Source organism: Delphinapterus leucas, chromosome 6 (genome assembly GCF_059928025.1).
Source record: "Delphinapterus leucas isolate spDelLeu-1000000601 "Yukka" chromosome 6, BTC_Dleu_Yukka2, whole genome shotgun sequence".
In the NCBI taxonomy this organism is placed as follows: domain Eukaryota; kingdom Metazoa; phylum Chordata; class Mammalia; order Artiodactyla; family Monodontidae; genus Delphinapterus; species Delphinapterus leucas.
Genome location: NC_143134.1, coordinates 77577780 through 77604509, shown reverse-complemented (window position 1 = coordinate 77604509; position 26730 = coordinate 77577780). Strand labels below are relative to the sequence as shown.

The following is a 26730-nucleotide window of genomic DNA, read 5'->3' as shown; positions in this document are numbered from 1 at the left end:
TAACAAAAAATCTTAAAATTTGTAATGGAGACACAAAAGACCCCAAATAGCCAAAGCGGTCTTGAGGGAAAAAAATGGAGCTAGAGGAATTAGAGTCCCTGACTTCAGACTATACTAGAAAGCTACAGTAATCAAGACAATATGGTACTGGCACAAAAACAGAAATAGATCAATGCAACAAGATAGAAAGCCCAGCGATAAACCCACGCACCTATGGTCAACTAATCTATGACAAAGGAGGCAAGGATATACAATGGAGAAAAGACAGTCTCTTCAATAAGTGGTGTTGGGAAAACTGGACAGCTATATGTAAAAGAATGAAATTAGAACGCTCCCTAACACCATACACAAAAATAGACTCAAAATGAATTAGAAACCTAAACGTAAGACCAGACACTATAAAACTCTTAGAGAAAAACATAGAAAGAACACTCTTTGACATAAATCACAGTAAGATCTTTTTTCATCCACCTCCTAGAGTAATGGAAATAAAAAATAAACAAATGGGGTCTAATGAAACTTAAAAGTTTTTGCACAGCAAAGGAAACTACAAACAAGACGAAAAGACAACCCTCAGAATGGGAGAGAATATTTGCAAATGAATCAACGGACAAAGGATTAATCTCCAAAATATATAAACAGTTCATACAATTCAATATTAAAAAAGCAAACAACCCAATCCAAAAATGGGCAGAAGACCTTAACAGACATTTCTCCAAAGAAGACATACAGATGGCCAAGAAGCACATGAAAAGTTGCTCAACATCACTAATTATTAGAGAAATGCAAATCAACACTACAATGAGGTATCACCTCACACCAGTCAGAATGGGCATCATCAGAAAATCTAGAAACAACAAATGATGGAGAGGGTGTGGAGAAAAGGGAACCCTCTTGCACTGTTGGTGGGAATGTAAATTAATACAGCCACTATGGAGAACAGTATGGAGGTTCCTTAAAAAACTAAAAATAGAATTACCATATGACCCAGCAATCCCACTACTGGGCATATACCCAGAGAAAACCATAATTTAAAAAGACACATGCACCCCAATGTTCATCGCAGCACTATTTACAATAGCCAGGACATGGAAGCAACCTAAATGCCCATCGACAGACGAATGGATAAAGAAGATGTGGTACATATATACAATGGAATATTACTCAGCCATAAGAAGGAACGAAATTGGGTCATTTGTAGAGATGGATCAATCTAGAGACTGTCATACAGAGTGACGTAAGTCAGAAAGAGAAAAACAAATATCGTATATTAACGCATATACGTGGAACCTAGAAACATGCTACAGATGAACTGGTTTGCAGGGCAGAAATTGAGACACAGATGTAGAGAACAAACGTATGGACACCAAGGGGGGAAAGTGGTGGTGGTGGTGGTGGTGTGATGAATTGGGAGATTAGGATTGACATATATACACTAATATGTATAAAACGGATAACTAATAAGAACCTGCTGTATAAAAAAATAAATTTTAAAAAATAAAAATAAAATTGACAAGCTGATTCTAAAAGTTATAAAAAAAAGCAAAGTAAATGTATTAGCCAAAACTATTTTGAAAGAAAAACAAGGTTGGAAGACTTTCTTAAGACTGGATTTCAAGACTTATCTTAAAGCTATAGTAATCAAGGAAGGCAGTATGGTATTGGTGAAAGATAGGTACATACATCAACGGGACAGAATAGACTCTTACACATAAATCAACTGATTTTCAACACAGTACACAAAGGGAATTCAATGGAGAAAGTACAGAGTTTTCAACAAATAACCATGGAACAGTTGGATAGCCATAAAATTAACAGGAAATGGATCATAAACCCAATATAAAACCAAGAATTACATAACTTCTAGAGGAAAACAAAGGAAAAAATATTTGTAACCCTAGGCAAAGATTTCTTTTTTTTTTTTTAAAGATTTCTTAACTACAACAAAACCGTCATCAATAAATCCTGATAAATTAAACAGATCTTCACCATACATTCACACAAAACTCTGTACATGAAATGCTTATGGCAGCATAGTTCACAGTCACCAAAAACTAGCAAACCTAAACGTCTACCAACCGGTGAATGGATGAACAGTCGGTGATACATCCTGATTGAATACTACTTAGCAATAAAAGCGACCTAACCACTGATCCACAAAACAGTGCAGATGAATCTCAAATCCACTATGTTAAGTTAAAGAAGTCAGCCTCAAAAGACCATATACTGTGTGACTCCATAAATATGACATTCTGCAATAAGGTAAAAGTATGGGGAAAGAAAACAGATCAGTGTTTGCCAGGGACTGGGAGTGAGGTAGGAGGAACTACAAAGTGGCATAAAGGAATGTTAGTGGGTAATAGAACTGTCCTATATCTTAATTGTGGTGTTTGTCTCACAACTGTATTCATTTGTCAAAACTTATAAAACTGTTGTTAAAAACAAAACAACTGCCCCCAAAATAGAGTCACTTAAGCTAAGCCCCAAATCACCAAATTGAGACAATTTCAGTTTTGGCTTTCCCAGAAATGGAATTTTAAACCAATCAGGACTCATCTAATCAGCACAAGCTAAGTACTCTGCCTGATCGGCCCTTGCCGATCTAAACTAACTAAAGGAAAGTTACCTTGCAGTAACCAATCTGTTTTTTTGTCTAGTGTGACTTTCTTGTTCCCACACCCTTCTGCCTACAAAAGTCTTTCATTTTCTACCGTTCCTCAGAGCTCCTTTCCATCTGCTAAATTGGATAAAGTCAATAAGATCTCTAAAATTCACTCAGTTGAATTTTGTTTTTTTAACACTGTACACTACAAAGGGTACATTTTACTGCATGTAAGAGACCTGACTAGGAAAAATGAATCAGAATTTTTTAAAAAAAACTTCACAATCGAAGTGAAAATAATTATGAAAATTTTTTGTTAAATAATTTGGTATATTTTGTGTTTTGACTTTCCAAAAAGCTTTACTTACTTTACAATAAAAATTAGATTAAAATTTTATGCCATTAGAATACACACAAAATTCTAATAATACAAATGGACTAGGAAAAATTTCAGTGTTTTTTGGCTTCAATTTCTTTTTTTTAAATAATTTTAAAGGAAGTTTATTTTGGTTAGATTCCTGAGGCTTCAAAGAAATTCATTTCTATTAATATGTTGTTTTATAACAGGGACTCCTGGAGTAAACTAATCCTTAAGTATTCAAATTGCTAATTCGGTAGATAAAACTGTATTTGTAGAACTGTTAATGTTAAAATTTACATGTAAAATAGGCTCAAAAATGGGATATCCTGTTTTGGAATGCAGAGTTAAAAGATACCAGATTCTACATTTTCTAGCACATCTAATCCTCAAAACAGTGACTTTTATCACTGGCTCAAACACCAGCATAGCTTATTAAAATGCAGATCTCTGGCCTCCACCCATTATTTACATAATCAGAATCTTGGGGATGGGTTCCAAGAATCTGTCTGTTAACAAACTCTTCAAGAAATTCTTAAGCACATTACCACTTGAGAAGTCTTGAGCAGATCAAAGTACTACTACCTAGATACGGGGGTCTTCCAATATCCTTCAATGTGGTTGAGAAGAGAAGGAATTTTTTTGCTGAAAGCAATTATGCTCTTTCCAAATTTAAATCCACTCAGAAAAACAGGTTGTATTAGGCTAGTAGCTCTGAGTATAAATATACCTATCTTATAAGGAGATACACACACATACACATTTTTCAAATGACACGTTTCCTTTTTATAAACGTGAAATGTTTGTGAAAAGTTAAATTATATACATTTTTAGACGTTTACATCCTTCCAGTTTCTCTGTTACAGAAGTGAGATCTTTGTGCGCCTTCAATTTCAAATCTCTTAACCTAGGCTTTATGTCTTCATGGGGAGTACAGTGAGAGAAGACCTGAAAGTAATTGAGTTTCAGCCTCTTTTTTTCACCTAAATACATCACATTCGTCTAGCCAAAGAATCTTGATCTTAAGCATGAAATGGTTTAGACATTATTTTAATGATAAGAGATATACATTCCAAGTTGTAATAAGACTTGTGCAGTATCTTGAAATATCTTTTAAAATAGCTGTAAATTATTTAATCACTCCTGAGTATTTTTTTCTTGCAAAATGTGTAGTAAGGAAAAACTTGGAATTCACCTAAATATAAATTTTACCTAATTTCCCCTGAAAATAGCTACATTTTGAATATTGTGAGTTCATTACCAAGCGAACTCCAGAGATGTTAAAATAATGGTGATTTTGCCTTCTTTTCATTGCTCCATGAAATACAATGCCCAGAAATAATCTTGACCATGCATATACCACAACTAATCATTTTAGTGGAAACTGTGCTCAAAAAAAAGCACAGGTTACTCCTATGAACCATGTTTACTAACAAAGGAGACAGTAATACACTTTTTAAAAATGTTATTATATTTACTTTTTTTATAATGAAAAACACAAAAGGAAAGAAAAAGTAATTAAAAGCTAAAAAATGTTCAGTACCTATTTAAGGATAAAAATCAGAGACAAAATTTGATTTTGAGGACCACTGTAAATACTAGAAAATATTATGTATTTTGAAAATAGCACTGATTTGGGAAGCAAGAGACCTAGATCTAGCCCAACTTTGACATATACTTGCCACATAATCATCGAAAGTCACTTTAACTTCTTTGAGTCTCATTCCTTACAATGGGTACTGAAAGTGCTGACAACTTAGCATGAACAAAGACAGCAGCACCAAATTGTACTAGTAATCACTGTATTTGTCACCTCCACAAATTCATAGCTAAATAACAAAAATGAAAAACCCACAGACTTTCTAATGACATTCTTGTAGTATTAACACATTTTCTATTGTATAATAAAACATAGCAACATTTGGAAGATCTGTATAATTCAATGAACTAATATTTTCCAAATGAGCAAATGCATGATGTTATAAAAACATGCATGAGTGAAAGATCCATTCAATTGCAAGACAGACCAATGGATTTTAGTATAACAAAGTGTTCTCTGATGTGGTTTCAGATTCTATACCATAACAAACCTTTAGGAAATTACCCTTCTGAGATCTGGTATGGTATCAAAGATGAATTTCTGCAATTATCTGGAAAAGGTTACTAAAATTTACTCATACTCTTTTTGAAATGTACTGTTTCCTTTTCCTTCTACTAGTCAGACACTAATGAAATTCATAGAAATATAAAACAATGCCACTTGTCTCACTAATATTTTTGTTTCAAAAGTTATTTTTTCATAAAAAGTTATTAGTATTAACACTTAATGGGCATGTTGCTTACATTCATATTATTTATTAAATAATTATTTTTAAAATGTCTCAGTTTTCATATCTAATACAATAAATATCATTATATCTAATAAATATCATTAGATATAACCCATAAAAGCCAATATAAACCAAGCTATTGGGGCTTCCCTTGTGGCGCAGTGGTTAAGAATCTGCCTGCCAATGCAGGCGACACGGGTTCGATCCCTGGTCTGGGAAGATCCCACATGTCGCGGAGCAACTAAGCCCACGCGCCACAACTACTAAGCCTGCACTCTAGAGCCCGCAAGCCACAACTACTGAAGCCCGTCCACCTAGAGCCCGTGCTCTGCAACAAGAGAAGCCACCGCAGTGAGAAGCCTGTGCACCGCAACGAAGAGTAGCCTCTGCTCACCACAAGTAGAGAAAGCCCGCGCGCAGCAACGAAGACCCAACGCAGCCAAAAATAATTAATTTTTAAAAAACAACAAAAAACAAGCTATCCGAGGTCCTCAGTAATTTTTTTTTTTTTTTGCGGTACGCGGGCCTCTCACTGTTGTGGCCTCTCCCGCGGCGGAGCACAGGCTCCAGACACGCAGGCTCAGCGGCCATGGCTCACGGTCCTAGCCGCTCCGCGGCATGTGGGATCTTCCCGGACCAGGGCACGAACCCATGGTCCCCTGCATCGGCAGGCGGACTCTCAACCACTGCGCCACCAGGGAAGCCCCTCAGTAATTTTTAACAGTATAAAGAGGTCCTGAAACAAAAGCTCTGAGAAGTACTGATCTGGACAATAAATACCAATGGGAAAAGAACTGATCTGATATTTTTAGTAACTTCTATAAGTAAAAGACTCATTTTACTCTGCCACAACTTTTCTGGTACTGCCTTCATTTCCTGGTTATATTATTACACTTTAACCTTTATCATAGTTCAGCTCCACTTGTAATATTCTCACAGGTGACAGCTAGGTGCCTTTGTAAACAGTGAGCTGTGATACTCCACCCTTGGTGTACAAATAATAGAAACTCACATTGACAGAGTTCTATAAAGTGACATTTTCTACAGTGGCTCCAAGTAACCTGTGCTAACACAGAAAGATCCAGAATCCATACTAAGGAATTATATCATATGCTACTTAGGAAATGTTTTTAAGGAAACAATGTCCACAAATTCCAAGAACTTTGAGTAGAAGTTCAATTCACTTCCCTGTGTCCCTAAATGATGTATTTGAAAATATGTGGAGAGATTTTACCTCTTCTTATTGCAGTAAATTTGATTAGAATAATTCTTAAAAGATTACAAAATATTCACCTTTGACCAAGAGTAGTTTAGAAAAAAAAAAGAGAAAATGGAAACTACTGCTCAAAACTATTACTTGGGACAGGCAATTTAAAATCAAAGCTTGCTGTATCAATCAATACTAATGTCAAAAAGTAGGCTTTATGCACAGGTGCACAAGTGATGATAGTAATGAAAACTCTCCACTTTTACCTTTAAGTATTAAAGACCAAAGTTCTGGGCAAGAATAAGGTCAGGGTTTACAGTCACTGTATACTATAATATGATGCAGAGTGGCCTGTGACTAAAACTCCACTCTAGGACATTTTAATACTCCTGGAATGTGGTGACGTGACTCTCATATCACTGATTAACCATCAGAGCCTCAAACTATTCAAGAAATGCTGGAGTTGAAGAGCTAAACCAAAGAGGCCAAACTGACACTCACTGTCTTTCTCTCATATATAGTTTATTGTCACACACTGGTATACATGGAAGGACTGACCATACTGTAGTATATAACAATGTTTACTTTTGTTTGATAAAAGATCAAAAAAAATTAGTGATCAATACACTTTTTTTAAGGCTAGAAATCTAACCGCTAAACCAAAATTCTGTCTTGTTTTCTCTTTGTTAAATATATACTCAAAGCAGATCTTTTTGATAAGGAACATTGATTAATGTTTATGAATCACCAAGATTATGTAACAAGAGGAAAGAAAAAATAAGAGCAAATGAATGAACAAATGACAACTTATGTAGAACCCAAAGACAAGACATATAGAGACAGTTTGAGAGTGCCTGCATTGTCCATCAAAGAGAACAGGGGATTCTTGTTCATTTTCCCTCCATTCCCTGGTGCCTTCCTCATAAGGTTTCCTGTAAACATTCTTTACAGCACTCTACTACATTTTCTAGATGTCTTTCCTATCTTCATCTTATTATTCCTCTGCAGTCTTAACTTGTGCCCTTTGGGTCTCTGTCTCCTTTTACTTACAACTAGCACTTCTTGCGGCCTGCCAACAGAGTTACCTGTGGGCCCACCTCTCCTAACAGATTGTAAATTCCTTGGTGTCACGGAGTCATTTTGGTATCTTCTATAATACATAGCACAGTGTCTTGTACATTGAAGATGCTATTTAAAATAATTGCAAACGGCACCATGGATTAGCTGGTTAAAGCGCCTGTCTAGTAAAATAATTGCAGGGCTTCCCTGGTGGCACAGTGGTTAAGAATCCGCCTGCCAAGGCAGGGGACATGGGTTCAAGCCCTGGTCCGGAAAGATCCCACATGCCGTGGAGCAACTAAGCCCGTGTGCCACAACCACTGAACCTGCACTCTAGAGAGCCCACGAACCACAACTAATGAGCCCGCATGCCGCAACTACTGAAGCCCGCACAACTGGAGCCCGTGCTCCACAAGAGAAGCCACCGCAATGAGAAGCCCACATACCCTAATGAAGAGTAGGCCCTGCTCCCGCAACTAGAGAAAGCCCACGTGCAGCAACAAAGACCCCAACACAGCCAATAATAAAAACAAATAAATAAATAAATTTATTTTTAAAAAAATAATTGCAAACTGAACCAAATTTTTTATCTGTTATCCCTAGCAATCCCATTTCTTTGTCAGAAAATATCTATGTTTGGGATAATATCCTCCATCACTACCCTGGACTCTTCCTAGAGACAATTTTATTCCTAACAAAACATGTAGATTACACTAAATTATCTTTCAAATACAGGGCAGGTTTCTTGGTTCTTGTAGGTCAAGTAAGGAAAATCTGGTTATACAAAATAAAGTTTTTTAACAGATATGTTTTCATTCTACAAGGGAAAATTCTGTGTTCGTTAATTTAAGGTATAGAAATGGTTCAAGTCATAGTGGATGACTTTGAGTCAAACCTTAGGGATCTGATATTAAAATGAAAGCCAGGAATGAGAGATTATGAAAAAACAAACAAAAAAAACTCTGCATTCTAATTTTGAATCTGCTGTTTACTAGCTGTGCCTACGGTAAGTCGCCTAATTTTTTCTAAGGCCACTTTTTCATCTGCTGCTCCTACCTCCATAGGGTTCTTACTAGAAGCCAATATATGTAACAAAGCTTTGAAGACATGCAAAGTTCAGTACAAATATCTTAATTATCTACTCACTTAAGACGCTATCAGAAAAATGGAAAAACGTATAGTACTAGGGTTAAAGTGAAATCTAGCTTTATGTGATCTTAGGCCAGCTCTAAGTATTTGAGATCTTTTCCTTTCCTTTTACCATGATTCCTCAAACAGTATCAAGTTCCTGATAATTCTCTGAAGAATTCCAGCAATAAATTCTCCCAAGTCTCACCAACAGAATATAATTTCTACTTTTAAGGGACTTCTTAGCTTTCTGGCTTCTACCTTTTACAATTAAGATCCAAATCAGAAAGAATACATCATTTCAGTGCCCAAACAGTAAAAGTAAAATTCGGGGCTTCCCTGGTGGCGCAGTGGTTGAGAGTCTGCCTGCCGATGCAGGGGACACGGGTTTGTGCCCCGGTCTGGGAAGATCCCACATGCCGCAGAGCAGCTAGGCCCGTGAGCCATGGCCACTGAGCCTGCGCGTCCGGAGCCTGTGCTCCGCAACGGTAGAGGCCACAACAGTGAGAGGCCCGCGTACCACAAAAAAACAAACAAACAAAAAAGTAAAATTGGATTTCTAAAATACCAGTAAAGGAGAAGGTTCTATAATAACAAAGCTATTTCTGCATCCAAGAATACTAAAAAGTACTTTACTGATCTAAGACATAGTCTCTGCAATGCCACTCCCAGTTCCTATTCATGGAAGTCATGCTGTCTGAAAGGAAAAAGGCACTCAACTGCAGGGGTTTCCCCAGCTATTTACAGTACACCTTTCCCAGGTTGATGGGGGATGAAGGCAGGAAGGGGAAGGAAAAGAAAGAGTCAAACTACAGTTGAGTCTTTACTATCTTTTAATTCTGCTTGGATTCTGGCAGATAGCATACACTGTTAAACTATCTTCATCCCAATCACCTCTGCCATCACAAACTTACTTGAATTTCCAAATAAACTGCATATAGGTACACACACATCTAGAGAGAGGACCTGACTGACAATGAAGGTTTAATCATTAAATATCCTTTTCTCCTATTTTATTTTAGAACAATTTTTCTTCCTAATTTATTACATTCTTTGCAACAGTAAGTAATCAATTTTTCACTGGTCTGGAAACGTGATATTTAATAATGTATTTATTTCAATGAAATTGATTGGGATGTTGCCTAGACCCGGTGTAAAATTTAATTCACCACTTAAAAATTCCAACCCTTTGTGCTTCCCTGGTGGCGCAGTGGTTGAGAGTCCGCCTGCCGATGCAGGGGACACGGGTTCGTGCCCCGGTCCGCGAAGATCCCACATGCCGCAGAGCGGCTGGGCTCGTGCGCCATGGCCGCTGAGCCTGCGCGTCCGGAGCCTGTGCTCCGCAACGGGAGAGGCCACAACAGTGAGAGGCCCGCGTACCACAAAATAAAAAATAAATTCCAACCCTTTTTGCCAAACCAATAAAATTTGTAAAATGTAATGAACACAACTGGTATAAACTTCACCTTCTATTTCCACCCAGTCTAATATCCTAAGTTAATAATAAAAATGATGGGGTTTGGGAGGTAAGATTAGAAAGAGCCTAAAAATCTATAAACCAGATAAACAATCCAACTGCTATGTTTATTTTAAATGGTAAAAATAAAAGAATGTATAGAAAGCCAGTCTTTATTTACCACAATAATATATATATGCTATATATAGGTATATACAATATATATAATACGCGGTGCCAGCGAAAGAAAGAAAAAAAGAAAAATAGAAAAACAGGAAGGAAGGAAGGGAATAAAAGCCAGTTGTCAGGCAATAAACCCATAAATTAAGCATCCAATTTTTACCAGTTTTTTTTTTTTAAGATTCTTTTTGATGTGGACCATTTTTTTTTTTTTAACACTAAAGAGGCTATTAAGTATGTAGTATTATCTACAAGTACAAAGACTTTCCCAATCACGTCACTTAGAGATCATTTTAACCACTGCTCTGTTTGGCTGCCAGTCTCTTGTCTCTCTCCTCAGGAATGGTAAGGCGGATGGATACCCTTTCCACGAGGAACAGAGATCCATGGTTTGTTGCCTTTGCCGATAACGAAAATGTTGGAGAGCCGGGTGGCAAAGCTATTGCTGTTGGCATCTTTCACATAAACTACATCAAAAGAACCAGGATGTCTCTCCTGGTGAGTGATCATACCAATTCTTCCCAGGTTAGCACCTCCAGCCACAATGCACAGGTTACCAGTGTCAAATTTGAAGAAATCAGTAATCTTGCCAGTCTCCAAATCAATTTGAATGGTGTCATTCACCTTGATGAGGGGATCAGGGTAGCAGATGGTGCGAGCATCATGGGTTGATGTGGACCATTTTTAAAGTCTTCATTGAATTTGTTACAATATTGCTTCTGTTTTATGTTTTGGTTTTTTGGCCGAGAGGCATGTGGGATCCTAGCTCCCGGACCAGGGATCCAACTGCGCCCCCTGCATTGGAAGGCCAAGTCTTAACCACTGGATGGCCAGGGAAGTCCCCAATTTTTACCAGTTTTTAAGGAATTCAACTTTGTTCGTTAATCTGTAGCCATTTCACTATATAAAATATCACCAAGTCAACAGCCTTCTCTGGCTATGAAATACAATATTTATAAAATATAAAGCTTTTGCATTTCCATCCCAATTAATTTCGTTAAGCACCAATGTTTATTAGCACTGAGACAACTTTTCTATTAGAAGAGTCTACAATAAACAAAGCATTTAATTTTCAGATGTCCTGACATAAATATTTTCTTCAAATTTAAAAAAGGAAAAATTCTTTCTCTAATAATTTATTTAAAAACCCATTTATTTTTCCTTTTCACTTGAATCTGTTTATCTTTCCCATGCATGCAATATAGCTTTAGGCCCATAATGGCTCAGGGACCCCTCAAAGGTGTATCTTAATAACAGAAGCTGTGTTTCTAGAATGCAAAGAGCTGATAAATGTGCTCAGTTTTACAATACATCAAAAGGGAGGCAAGTCAAAATGTTCAACAAAACATGTGGATTGTAGAATTAGCCACCTAAACAATGGGTCTTCACTCAGACGCTATAAACTCAGATTATATGGAGGAATAAGGGCTCAATTTGGACTGGTCACGGCATATTGCAAACATTATTTTTCAGGTATCTCACAGTGAAGTAAGTAGTATGCTCAGTTCCTAAGCACTGAAAGCAAGTACACCTTGGATACTTATGAATAGAATCTATCTATCTAAAATGTGATTATAACTCGTTCAAGGAGATTCATGTTACAGTGTTTGAGCAATGAACAAATATAAGTAATGAATGCCAACTCATGGACAAATAAAATAATTCAGCACCAAGGAATGAGTGCAAGGTACTATCATGATTTAACCATTAGCTGGTGGATATACCTGGAGCTTTCTGTGCATTAATTTGCTTTCTTTGAAAATTGAGGGCAGTGGTGCTCTTTATTAGGCAGAATTGTAAGAGTACAATACTTCTTCCCTTTAAAAAAAAGGGAGTTAACATACTTTGGCAAGTATGTAGAGAAATTTGAACCCTTGTGCACCACTGATAGGATTATAAAATAGTGTGATCACTATAGAAAAAAGTATGGAGAAGCCTCATGAAAACAGAACTACCATATGATCCACCAATCCCTCTTCTGGGTATACATGCAAAGAACTGAAAACAGAGTCTCGAAGAGATATCTGCCCAACAATGTTCATAGCAGTATTCAAAATAGCCAAGAGGTGGGAGCCACCTAAAGGTCCATCAATGGATGAGTGGATAAACAAAATGTGATACATACACACACACACACACACACACACACACACAATTATTATTCAGGTTTAAAATGGAAGGAAATTCTGTCACATGCTGCAGCACAAATGATTCTTGAAGACATCATGCTAAGTGAAATGAAAGTCAAAAAAAAGACATACACTGTATGATTGCATTTATATGAGGTATTTAAAGTAGTCAAATTCAAAACAACAGAAAGTAGAATGGTGTTTACCAAGAACTGAGGAAAGAAGAAGAGGGGAGTTGTTGTTAAATGGGTTATACAGCTTCAAACTTGCAAGATGAAAAAGCTCTGGAGATCTACTGCACATGTGATTATACATAACACTACCGAACTGTACACTTTTAAATGGCTGAGATGGCAAATTTTATGTTATGTGTTTTTCACCACCACAACAAAAATAGATAGATAGATAGACAACTTAAAAAAAGAACACAGTTGGTCTATAAAAGATTATCTTTAAGGATTTAGTTTGGCTAATTAAAAAAAAAAAGCTTTTAGTAAAGATGGAGCAAACATCTGGTTAGAGAGGCAAGCAATAGGGTAGCATGACCTGTTGAGCAACACCTCACTTTCTCCCCAATAGTACTACGTTTTGTTTTCTCCCACAGTTTAGAAGACCACCCCCATCCATTCCCCCAGCACACTACAGTAAACATACAAAAGCAAAACTTCTGGGGGGACAAAGTTCCACTTAGCTTCCTGCTGCTGGAGACCCAACTCTTCCCCACAAGTGCACTTGAAACATACATGTGAAATAAGCCTTTTTAAAAACACTATTTTATTCATCTGAGCCAAGGGAGTAGAGATGAGATAGAGGAGAATTTATTTATTTAATGCAATGATGTGTGAAGAGATAAGGGTTGTACCAGGGCAGTCAGTGGAGATAAAAATTAAGAGGCAATACGTTTTAAAATTGTCAAGTAAGAAGTGCAATACCTGGGGACTTCCCTGGTGGCGCAGTGGTTAAGAATCTGCCTGCCAATGCAGGAGACATGGGTTCAATCCCTGGTCCAGGAAGATCCCACGTGCTGCAGAGCAACTAAGCCCGTACTCCACAACTACTGAGCCTGCGCTCTAGAGCCCGCAGGCCACAACTACTGAGCACGCGGGCCACAACTACGGAAGCCCGCGTGCCTAGAGTCCATGCTCTGCGACAAGAAAAGTCACTGCAATGAGAAGCCCGCGCACCGCAACTGAGAATAGCCCCAGCTCGCCGCAACTAGATAAAGACCGTGCGCAGCAATGAAGACCCAACGCAGCCAAAAATAAATAAATAAATTTAAAAAGAAGTGAATACCTGGATGTGAGGACCAGGGGGAGTGACTTTGTTCAATGAAAAGCAAACATTGTTTTAGGCATAAAGCACCCACAAGTCATGAAACTGGGCAGACATCCCTAGAGCAATGTGGTTCCAAGGCATGGTACACCAGTTCTTCTCCTCTTCACTTGAAATATGTTTCGGATGAAATCTACTTTCAATCAACATTCTTCCTTTGGCATTTAAGGTCTTCTCTCCATTCAGGGCAGCTCCATTTTGGTCTGTAGCATTCAGTGGACTCCTGGGTAACCTTTTGTTTTATTCAAAAACTCTACAGCTGCAAAGTTTGAAAACCACTGAACCAAATACGTATGACATTTCAGTGGCTTGACCCTGTGGGTATCCACCTATTTTGTATGCAACACGGTTCCTCAACCACGACACTACTGCCAGGTCAGGCAGCTATAGCTTCGTTGTAAGGGCTGTCCTGGGCACTGTGGAATGTTTAGCCTACACCTGGGCCTCTACCTCCTAGATGCCAGTAGCATCCCTCCCAAATTCTCTAGCCATGACAATCAAAAAGTCTCCAGACACTGCCAAATATCCCCTGGGAGGCAAAATCCTCCCCTCACAGACTCTAATCTGTTTGTGGTCTGTTGCTATTTTATACTAGCTTCTTTCTCTTCTAATGGTTATGTTAAACATGAGCTAACACTATATTATTGGTGATTTCTTTTTAATGGGTAGGAAGAGAAAACAAACAGGCTAGAGACTCTAACAGATATGTGGGTATTTGCCTACCACATTTCAAAATTGACAGGAGAAAAAGGTTGCTTGGTTACCTGAAACACAAGGCATATGAAGTTTCTATGCCTTAGGCATTTCAGGACCTAAAAGTAAAGTAAAATTTGTCTAGATACAGGCATTTCAAAAAAAAAAAAAAAAAAGCAGGACTATATATACTACTCAGCAGTAGGAAACTTCCATAAACAAGATAGGTGACTTATAAAAATTAATATAGTATTAGGCTCAGGTGAAGAGGGAAAAAGGACTTTATGAATGAATAATAAAACACTGAAATCACTGTGGGAAAGTGGAAAAACAGAGCTTTGCAATAAGACAATCTGCATCTGAATCTTAACTCCATTTGCTTTACTTTCTTATCTTGATAAGACATTTAATCCCTCTGAGCCCAGAATAAAAAAAAAGAAAGAAAGAAAAGAGCCCATTTCATTTCCTTACATTGCTTGAGGAAGGGGACAGTCTTAACCATCTGTATTTCTAGCACCCAGAAAATAATATAAATGTCTATAAATGAGTTTTAAGTGAAAAATATCAAGATTCCTTTCTTCTTTTAAGAGTTATACAAATCACTTTATATTTTTAAGATTTCTTGCTTTTCCAATAATTTTCAGCTCCACACCTTAAATTATTTACAGTGTTCATGAATGGCTTGTGATTGACCAGGAATGGTAACGAATGCTTTTAATTTATCTTTGGTTTTTTTTTTTCCCCAAAAAGTCAAAAACAAGACACTTGACAGAAACTAACACACCATTGTAAAGCAATTATACTCCAATAAAGATGTTAAAAAACAAAACATAACAAGGCACTTGAAAAATGAGGGGTTTCGGGGGGTTTTTTTGGCCTCACTGCGTGACTTGCAGGGATCTTAGTTCCCCAACCAGGGACCAAACCCCACCCTTCACAGTGAAAGCGCTGAAAGTGCGGAGTCCTAACCACTGGACCACCAGGTAATTCCCCTTGAAAAATGAGGTTTCATACAAAAAGATTTAGACTCGTCCTGAACCACAATTCTACATCTAGCAGTAATCTGAATAATGATTATACCATTCAGGGGTCAAGGGAGATGTCTGTCATAGCACCACAACAGCCCTCCACCAGGGAGTAGCGATTTCTCACCTTCAAATAAAAAAACACGAGCCAAAATGATGGGGAAATCCTGGTACAACTATGCTGACCTCTGATTAAGTGACAGTGGAAAATAAGGATGGCAGCTCATCTTAGCACTTTTACAGAGATGAGAAGCTGTAAAAAAAAAACTAAGCATTATGTTTATGAGCCTTTCATTTTATTTCTATAAAGACCTACAGCTTTGCACACTCAATGACATTTAAATTATCTGATCATATCAAAGGGTAGTATCATATCAGAATCTCATTGTTCACACATCACTAATACGTGACATGCATTTTAATCCCCTTCCCCTCACAGCCATCATCCCACCCCTCTCTAGCAAAAACAGTTTTCAACTCTTCCCTCTTTCAGCTAAAGTTAGGACATCTATTCTTTTCTTAAAAGTCTCTGGGAATGGTCCACGGTTGTTTTCAGTTATTGGGAGAAATTGTCATAAAGAGCATGCTTATAAAAGTCCTGTAGCACATCACCTTACTGAAGGAAAAAGAGAAACATGAAAATATTTTCTGCCACTTACAAACACCGTACAATTTTTGCTTCCCATGGTTGAATGAAGAAGTTTGAAGAGTTTAGATGTCAGCCTCTGTTTCTTGGATCTAACTGTTTGGTATCAGATCCCATGGACAATGGAAATTTGCTAGATGTGTGTGGTTTTTGGTGATTCACACGCCAAACAAATGGGAGAAAAGGCATTAATTTTCCCAATATTCAGAATATTATCTCATTCCAAAAGAAATGTCACTTATAAACAGTACCTCCTCCTCCATTTTATGTTCTGCTGAACTTTTCTTTATGTACATCATTTGGTTACATAATTTGTGGCATGAGACAGACAGATGAAACAATGCTCAGCATTTTAACCAAAAGTAATATTCAGGGTGCTGGAAAATGAATCTTTACACAAAAGACACATCTAGTGTCAAAGTAAACTACTTATACAAATCCTAACAAAGGACAAATTTAATTTATAAGTGATTAGCTTGAACAAAACATTTAAAATTTCAAAACAAGTTACGCTACTTTAAGCACTGTTCATCAATGGATTTAAAAACCTTATAGTATTGGTCAAGTTTTGATATGCAGAGACAGCAAAGTGTACATAGGTGATTTATGCTTTCTATAACACTCAATCTTGGTTTGGAGTTTGAAAGCTAGGCTTTCTAAAATGCCTAATGTAATCTAAAATTCTAACGTAGCCTGAAATTCATGATATTCTAGGCCAGGCAAGTTGACCTCCTAAATAACGTGCTCAGACTTGTTTTAACTAGTAGTTTCTTAGTCTCTCGTAAGCTACCATTTTTGTATTAGCTTGGGCTTCTTTATTACTAGAGATCTTCCTTTAGGCTTTAACGTTTTGTTACCTGTACTTCGGTATTTGTATAATAATTTCCTTCATTTTGCATTCAGTGGGAGCTATTCTATGGCTAACCTCATCTGCTTCAGGGTGATATAGAACAGCAGCTCCTGAGGTCCTCTTCTAGCTCTCATTTCGAAGACCTCTGAGTCACATACTACCGGGTATTGGCAACATCACCATGAGCTTCCCTGACTCCAAGGACTTCAATGACTCCAAGACAGGACAGAGTTGCTGACCTTTGGGTCCGTGTGTCCACATTCAACCATTCTTAGGTTGTTGTGTTATAAGTTTTCTGGAACTAAACATAAGATTTGTTACTGTTTCCTTTTGTTTTTAATGGAGTCTTTCTATCTGAATAAAATATCTGTTCTTCTAGGAATTATAGTATACAAGTTCTTCTGGAGCCATAAAAATATTAAGGCCATAAGTAATACACAAAAAGAATAAAAATTCAAGAGCTGTCTAAAATAACTAAGTTCAGAAATTCTATGGCATGGGACTTCCCTGGCGGTCCAGTGGTTAAGACTTTGCCTTCCAACGTGGGGGGTGTGGGTTTGATCCCTGGTTGGGGAGCTAAGATCCCACATGCTTTGGGGCCAAAAAACCAAAACATAAAGCAGAAGCAATATTGTAACAAATTCAATAAAAACTTTAAAAAAAAAAAGAAATTCTATAGCAAATCACAGCATCTGGAAAATGTATAATAATTGATATGATCTTTCATATACTGGCACATTCAATGAAGATAAACATAAAGGATGCAGCACAAATTAAAGATAAGAGATTAAAATGCAGATAATGGATAAGGCACAAATGTTTTTAAATTATTTCCTTTGTTATATCATGAATCTACTAAAACTCTACATCTACATAAATATTTACTACCTATAAAAATTCTTTTAGGAACTAGCACTACCAAGAGAAAAATGGAGACTGGTGATGAAATCTCAAAATACCTTTATAAAAAGAAAGACCTGTTGAAAATATTCAAAAAACTACAAATCTTGTATTAGGCCTATTAACTAAAACTACACAGTTTATAGTGAATCAGCATCTAATTTCTGTGGTAGGAAACAGAGTTAATCCATTCATGGAAATCCAGCACTGAACAGTACAAACAGTTGCCAAATTTCCCTACTGCTAATTTGGGCCAATGAGCATAAAACTTTAAAATTTTCTTTATAAGTGTTTTCTTTGGGGAGGAAATGCTAGAGAATACAAAGAAAAGACTGGAAGACAGGAGACAGAAACTTATAGAGCTATTTAAAAGGGGGTCAGCTGTACCTGTAATAAATACTAAAAATTTGCTCTGAAAAAGCGATACAGAAATAAAAAGCTGAAGTTAGTCTATCTTTACTTGAGGTTTTTAACCTTTCAGCATTAAAAAGAAGCATCTTAAGCAAACTAAAATGCCCAAACATTCAAAGCTGTTAAAATTCTCAAATAAACAAATTGCCCCATAGCTTGAGTTAAAGATCCACAAAAAAGCTGACATAATTTTTCAATAGAAATAAACAGCAAAGGTTATATCATATTTATTTATTATTATTGTTATTATTTTTTCTTTTTTTGTGGTACGCAGGCCTCTCACTGCCGTGGCCTCTCCCGTTGTGGAACACAGCCTCCAGACGTGCAGGCTCAGCGGCCATGGCTCACGGGCCCAGCTGCTCCGTGGCATGTGGGATCTTCCCGGACCGGGGCACGAACCCGCATCCCCTGCATCGGCAGGCGGACTCTCCACCACTGCGCCACCAGGGAAGCCCCATATTTATTATTTAGACTGACTTCCAAACTTTAATTAAAATTTCCTCCCAAAAAGGGAGAGGGAATACATATAAGGAAGTTGCTACTACTGAATAGCTAAAAGTAAAATAAAGCAACAATGAACAAATGTATTCTAAATAGCTACTATATAGACTACCAAATTAAAACTCATAATTGTAAAAATAATATTGTACATATTAATGCTAATTTTTATATGTAAAATAATCAGTTTTCTCTTTTAGGCAGCAATTACCCTCCAATATGGCCCTTACTCAGCTGAGCCAAAGGATGTAAGGGAGCTGCACCAGGATGTACATAAAGCTGATAAAACAGAATGCCAAAATTACAGAGGAAGGGTAAAGGAGAGAGAGGTGAGAAACAAAGTCCAGTGTCTTTTCATGTAGACCCAAAACTTCAAAGGAATGAAATTATAAATTATCAATCTAGTGATTTATTTATGATACTCAATCTAAGGCATTTCAGTAATCTTCATGGGTCAAATTAAAAGGTCAGACCCTTTTTAAGACCCCCTTTGGTAAAAAATATTATTTAATTTAGTAAATTAAATAGTAAATATTATTATCTCATCAGTGGGAGATAGAATTTTGCAAAACAAACTTTCCCTTCTCTGCCTTAAGCCTAGTCTCATTTTATGAACGAGATGCTATAAAAATGGTGCATTATTTATTTAGGGGAGAATGGGGAGAGGGGAATGGTGAATCCACCCTTTCAATCTATTTGCCTTCACAAGCTAGGATTCAGCATGTAAGATGAAATTCTATTCTACAGGGAATGGAAATTTTTTCTCTATTCACCTTAATATTTATCTGGACACGATTTTGAAAATCAGGGAATGAAGTCATATACTATGATACTGATAGTACTGGTGAGGTAATTAAGAAACTTAACTTACCATTTTTTAGGCTTTGATAAGGGTTTGTACTTGCTGTATTTTACACGCCACTCAAGAACTTCTTTACAACGCTGACATACTCCATCATGAAGTTTTGCATTAATTTTCTTAAAAAGAAACAGAAAAACAAATTGAGAATTTCACTTGTGAGCCAGCATTACAAACCCCAAAAGGTACATGAGAAATTTAAGGTTTTTTTAATTTTAATTTTATTTATTTTTATAAATTTATGTACTTTTGGCCGCGTTGGATCTTCGTTGCTGCGCGGCCTTTCTCTAGTTGCAGTGAGTGGGGGCTACTCCTTGTTCTGGTGCACGGGCTTCTCATTGCGGTGGCTACTCTTGTTGCAGAGCACGGGCTTTAGGCGTGTGGGTTTCAGCAGCTGTGGCACGCGGGCTCAGTAGTTGCAGCTCGCGGGCTCTAGATCACAGCCTCAGTAGTTGTGGCACGCGGGCTTAGTTGCTTCATGGCATGTGGGATCTTCCCAGACCAAGGCTCAAACCCATGTCCCCTGCATTGGCAGGCGGATTCTTAACCACTGCGCCACTAGGGAAGGCCTAAGTGTTTTTTTAAATAGCAACCTAACTTCAACCTGGGTTAACATTTTATGGTATACTATGTATTTTTATGTACATTATCAATTTGGCTCTTTACAAAGGCAAAGATCCTTAACTGGCTGTAGCTCAGAATCATCTAGGGAGATTTTTAATTTCCTGGAAGGAGTATTTTAAGCACATCCCCATTGATTCTGATGCATATTTATTTTACAACTCAAACTGTATAGTTAAGATATATGCATTTTACTGTATGTACGTTATATCTCAAAAAAAGGCAGTAATAAAAAAGAAAGTCTAATTCATATTTTAAGACTACTGTTTTGACAATTCAAATCTTACCACTGAGAAATGAGAAATTAAACTGAGAAATTAGACAGTCCTGAATTGTCAGTCTGCAGGGGACAGCAGAGACTAAGAAACTTGAGAAAGGAGAGCCAGGGAGAAGCAGCTGGAAGCAAGAAGGTATTTAATTATTCAATTTAAACCTTTTGTATTCTCATGTAAAGATGTCTTAGAAAAGTTACCTTGCTAACCTGGTTTCTTCAAAACAGAAAATAAATATGTGCATGTGACTGTGGTAGAAAAGGGGCTTTATGAAGAAAATAAACATCTTTATTATAATATTAGTCTCAAAATGTGTTGGGAAATGAGGAAGGGAAATTTTTAAATGTGTCATGTGTTCTCACAACCGCTTTATATTTTATAACACATTTATTTGACTCAGGACCTAGACTATATATTTTCACTAAGTACTCTGGGAATTCTCTAACTTACTTTGTTTGTGGAAGCCTGGTCTTTGCCTGTTGTTGGAATAATGAAGAAAGGACATTTTAAGTTCGCTTCCTTTGTTTCCTTTTTTAATTTCTCAAAAGGAGAAAAAGAAAGCATCCCAAAAGATGAAGATTCTTTGGAAGGTTATTTGATACTGAGTTAAAATCACAATATTTAGAAATCATCTGAAAGAAAACAAAACTTCTGAACAGCATTTGATATTCTTTAAAGTTCTAAACAAGAAGGTAAAATAATGACAAAATGTTTATTCAAAGAGATATTTCAAGGGTATTTTCAAAAACCATAAATTAAGCTGTGAATACATTATGTGTGAATTTAACGCTGTGGTGAAAAACATATTCTATTACTTATGAATTGTGTGTGGGGATTCTTTTATTCCTGACCTAGAAGGAGAGTCCCTGGGAAGATAAATTCTGCATGCCACTATATTCCCTCTTTTCTGTGGTCCACTGACTGTTGCCAGAAAGAAGGAAATCTGTGCCTAACACCAAACTCCTCTTCTTATCAACCTTGGCACTTAGTTATTGCATACAGGGCTTGCTAAGAAATATCCAGAACTAAAGTTCACATTTCATCGTTGATTCTCACTGCCCTCTGTTGCCTAGAATATCTTACCGAAAGCATTGCTTATATCTTCCTAACTCTAACAATAATAGAAACAAATTAATGACTTGATCTATGATTATAATATGAATGTGATATAAACTTTCAAATTAGAATGTTCTTAGAATGCACACCATTTTGTTACCTGCAATTTTATTATATACAACACACGCTACTTGTTAACTAGGAAGGATTATTTGGTTTCTTGCTTGTTTCTGTTCCAATTTCCGACCATTTCATCTTGATTTACAAAGCTGTGCATAGTTTGGAAACTGGTTTCTTTAGGGTCGATCGAGAGTAGAACAAAACAGGTCTCTGTGGGAACTTGTCCTGTATGTGATGTGTGAAGCAGTATAAATGGAGACGTTGTACAGCATCCACATGACCAGCAGGCACTACTACAAAATTAAACTTGATTTTCATGTGTTAAGAAATGAATGAGAAAATAAATGAATGAATGAGAATGAACAGTACTTTCACTTAAAAATAATTGCAGAAAGAAAACTGTGTACCTTGTTTTACTGTCTTTTGGCAAACTAGAAAAAGTGAATTCCAGACAACTGAGCAAAGAAAGCCAAATCCTAGTTCTAGGAATCACTCTGCCTGGAGCAAAGGAGATGGCAATCTTACCTTACACCTATGTTTACAACCAACCCTGTTTTGGCAGTTAATTTTAGCATGTCCCTCATGGTAGAAGATAATAGGTTATTTAAGGTTAAGATTTAAGCATGTTCAAATATAAAATCAAAACTTAGTTTTATAAGTACAAAAGCCTTTAAAGATCATTTAGTTTAACAAGCTACTATCCAGATATCTAAAGGAAAAAAATCATCAGTGGAAGATTCCACTGGACTTAAGAATCTTAGCTAAAAAAAGAAAACCTTCTTTATCAATGAATCCTTCTTTTAAAAATTAGAATAGACTTAAGATGTATCAGAAGACACTCCTACTTCACATACACATAGTCTTAAAAACTGTCTAAGCCATTATTAATTCATACAACACATTTTATAGTAAGTGCTGTTATCCCTGTTAAACATTGTTATCCCACAATGCATCAGTGGTAAAATAATACAGCAATCCCCAAAAGAAAACTGGGTGAGGACTACAACCCCAAGAAGGCAGCAAGAGCATATTGTAAATATAACATCTGTATCAATATGCTGATGCTGAAAAGTATTTTATAAAATATAAAGTATCATTTAACAGAAGGAAGGCACTACTGTGTTGGGGGGCAAGAATCTGAATAACATTCAAGAGCAACTAATATAATCTTTCATTAGGATTTTCTGTACATCAAAATTCTTTCAGAAATGCTAAAGGTAAAACAATGGCATATTTTACTTCCCTTCATTAATGGAAAAAAAAAATCAAATTCTCAAGAAAAATGCCAATTCTAATGGCAGCTTAATTTCCATGGAATGGAATGGAATGGCCTTGTTCTCTCCCCTGCCTTACACCAAAATAAGGTATTTGCTGCCAATATAGCTACAACAGTGTTATTTCAGAAAATAGGAATTTTATATTTTAACTATATTTAAAAGTATATATTTTAAAATTTTCTAGTAACACTCCTTTATTCTAAATCTGGTTAGAGGATAAAGGATCTCTGAATTTAGGAGTAAGATATTATATGACTAATAATAATAATGTGAAAATCTGTATTTTAGGTTGTGACTTTCAAATCATAAACTGTATTATTTTAAATCCTTTTAATATGGCTAGAAGATTGTTGGGCATAAAGTATCTTATAAAATAAATACAACCAAAAATAGATGAGGGAGTCAGATTGAGGGAATAATGAGAGTTGGTAGCGAAAATTACAAAGCAGTCAGGAGTACAGCTGGGAAGTGCACTTGCTAGAAATCGGCCACAAGTGAGATGTGAGTTTTCTAGCAGTCAAAAAAACATAAGCTCTGCTCACCTACCTGATTCAATGTCTGTAACATGCCAAAAATCCAGTTTCTCAGAAGCAGCACAACTATTCTTGTCATTGAAACCCAATGTTTCATTTTCCCAAAAAGGACACCATATAATACAGTAAACAATGCTCTCAAAAACATCCTTACAGGGCTTCCCTGGTGGCGCAGTGGTTGAGAGTCAGCCTGCCAATGCAGCGGACGCGGGTTTGTGCCCCGGTCCGGGAAGATCCCACAGGCCGCGGAGCTGCTGGGCCCGTGAGCCATGGCCGCTGAGCCTGCGCATCTGGAGCCTGTGCTCCGCGACGGGAGAGGCCACAACAGTGAGAGGCCCGTGTACCACAAAAAAAAAAAAAAAAAAAATCCTTACAATTCAAAGTATTTCACAGAGCTGTTTTCTACCCTAGTTCTCAAAGTAGGCCGGTGTTATAGCATGCCAAACACAATGTAGTAAAAAAGTTATTTTCCGGTGTGCAAAGTAGATACAGAGGCCTGATATTCATAAGATCTATAGAAATGCACTGCAAATCATAAGGCCATCTTCAATAAATACTTTCTCCCAAATGAGTTCTAAAAACATTCACCTCTATTACGAAAAATTCAAACATGCAGAAAAAAGTTAAAACAATAATACTAACGCATAGCCATATACACTATCTAGAGACAACTGTTAACATTTTATGTGTATGTACACTTAAAATAAGTTGCAAACATCGAGACACTTCACCTGTCAATCATACATACCCTGGAAATAGACTTTCTCCTACTTAACCACAATACCATTACCACACCTCAGAAAAATGAAAAATAATTCTCTAATATCATTGAATGTAGCCCGTCTACACTGAAATGTCCTCAACTGCTCCCCTGCCCCCCCAAATCAGTATTCAAGTTCAGTTTGTTATCTCTCTTTTGATCTAGAAGGGTTTTCCCCATTTACCCTCTAGTACACTGATTTTTTTTCAATTATTTTTTAAAAAATTTTTATTGGAGTATTGTTGATTTACCATGTTGTGTTAATTTCAGGTATACAGCAAAGTGAATCAGTTATACATGTACACTGATGTTTTTGAAAATACCCGGCAAGTTGTCTTTGAGAATATTCCACATTCTGTATTTGTAAGATTGTTTTCTCTTGGTGTAATTTAACTCATTGCTTTATGTCCTATAGTTCTGCAAGGTGGAAGTTAGGTTTAAAGCCTTGATTAGATCCAGGTTTAAGATTTTTTTGACAAGAATAGTTCATTTGTGCTGCTGCTATGTACTCCATATTACTCCAAGTCAGGAGGCACAAGATGTCCAGTTCTCACCTAGTCAGTGATGAGAAATTTGACTGATCACTTGGTTAAGGTAGTCACTGTCCAGATCTCTTCAAATTACAAAGATTAGCAATAATGTATAGGGGTCATGTCAATATGCTGTTCCACAATAACATTTCACTTCATGGTTTTAGCATCCATTCAAGGTTCTTTGTCTGAATCAATCATTTTAAATGCTAACTCTATCATTCTTTCTACATTAATTAAATTTTTTTAAAAAAAGGTTGACAGCTTAAGTCAGTTTTGAGGTATAATACATATAGAGTAAAATTCACCCAATTTAGGTGTATAGTTCCGTGAATCTGACAATCAAAATATAGAACATTTCCATCCTTCTAAAAAGTTCCCTCATGCCCCTTTGTTGTCAACCCCCAGACAACACTAATTTTCAGTCTGCTCCTATAGTGTTGCCTTTTCCAGAATGTCATATAAATGAAATGATCAACTATTTGAGGACCTCATTCCTTTTTATTGGTGAATGGTATTCCATTGCATAGATGTGCTATAATGTTTATTCATTCACCATTTGAAGGACTTTTTTTTTTTTTTGCGGAACTCGGGCCTTTCACTGCTGTGGCCTCTCCCGTTGCGGAGCACAGGCTCCTGACACGCAGGCTCAGCGGCCATGGCTCACGGGCCCAGCCGCTCCGCGATATGTGGGATCTTCCCGGTCCAGGGCACGAACCCGTGTCCCCTGCATCGGCAGGCGGACTCTCAACCACTGCGCCACCAGGGAAGCCCTTGAAGGACATTTTGAGTTGCTTCTAGTTTGGGGTGCTAATGAATATTTACATACAAATTTCTGTGTGGAAATGTTTTTATTTCTCTTGATTTACTATCTAAGAATGGTATTGTTGGGTTGTATGATAATTTTATGCTTAACTTTGTAACAAACTAACAATTTTTCAAAGTGGCTATACCATTTTGCATTTCCACTAGCCATGCATGAAGATCCAGTTTTTCCACAACCTTTCCAGTGCTTGAAATTGTAAATATTTTTTTATTTTAGCCATTTGAATAGGTGGATAGAGTTATCTATTTATGCTTTTAATTTGCATCTCCTTAATAACTGATAATGTTGAATGTCTTTTCATGCACTTACACGCTATCATGTATTTTCTTTAGTGAAGTGTCTGTTCAAATCTTTTGCCGTTTTTTTTCTTTTAATTGTACTGTTTTGTTTGTTTTCTCATTATTTTGATGTGAGGTTCTGTATATATTCTAGATACCTGGCCTTTACTGATACATACTTTGCAAATATATACGCGCAGGCTCAGCAGCCATGGCTCACGGGCCCAGCCGCTCCGCGGCATGTGGGATCTTCCCGGACCAGGGCACTAACCCGTGTCCCCTGCATCGGCAGGTGGACTCTCAATCACTGCGCCACCAGGGAAGCCCCCAATCTGTGCTTTTATTTTCATTATCTTAACAGCGTTTTTCTAAGATAAAATGTTTTAAATTTCAAAGAACAATGTTTCGATTTTTTCTTTTACGGACCATGCTTTTAGTGTCAAATCTAAGACGTCTTTGAAGAATCATGATTTTTACCTACGTTTTCTTCTGGAAGTTCAGTAATTTTAGGCCTTACATTTAGTCTATGATCTATTTTAAGCTCATTTTTGTACATGGTGCAAAATACTGGTAGGAGGTTCTTTTTAAATTATCTATGGGCGGGACTTCCTGGTGGTGCAGTGGTTAAGAATACGCCTGCCAATGCAGGGACCATAGGCTCAATTCCTGGTCCAGGAAAATCCCACATGCCGCAGAGCAACTAAGCCCGTGCGCCACAATTACTAAGCCTGTGCTCTGGAGCCCGCTAGCCACAACTATTGAAGCCCGTGCACCTAGAGCCCATGCTCCGCAAC

General features: G+C 37.0%; 1 protein-coding gene across 1 annotated transcript in view; it reads right to left on the bottom strand.

Moving 5' to 3' along the window:
* C6H9orf85 (chromosome 6 C9orf85 homolog) overlaps nt 1-26730 on the bottom strand; it is a 71908-nt gene that overhangs the window by 23610 nt on the left and 21568 nt on the right. Inside the window, 1 exon segment of the mRNA XM_022573510.2 lies at nt 19676-19782. Coding sequence (XP_022429218.2) covers nt 19676-19782 — 107 coding nt within the window.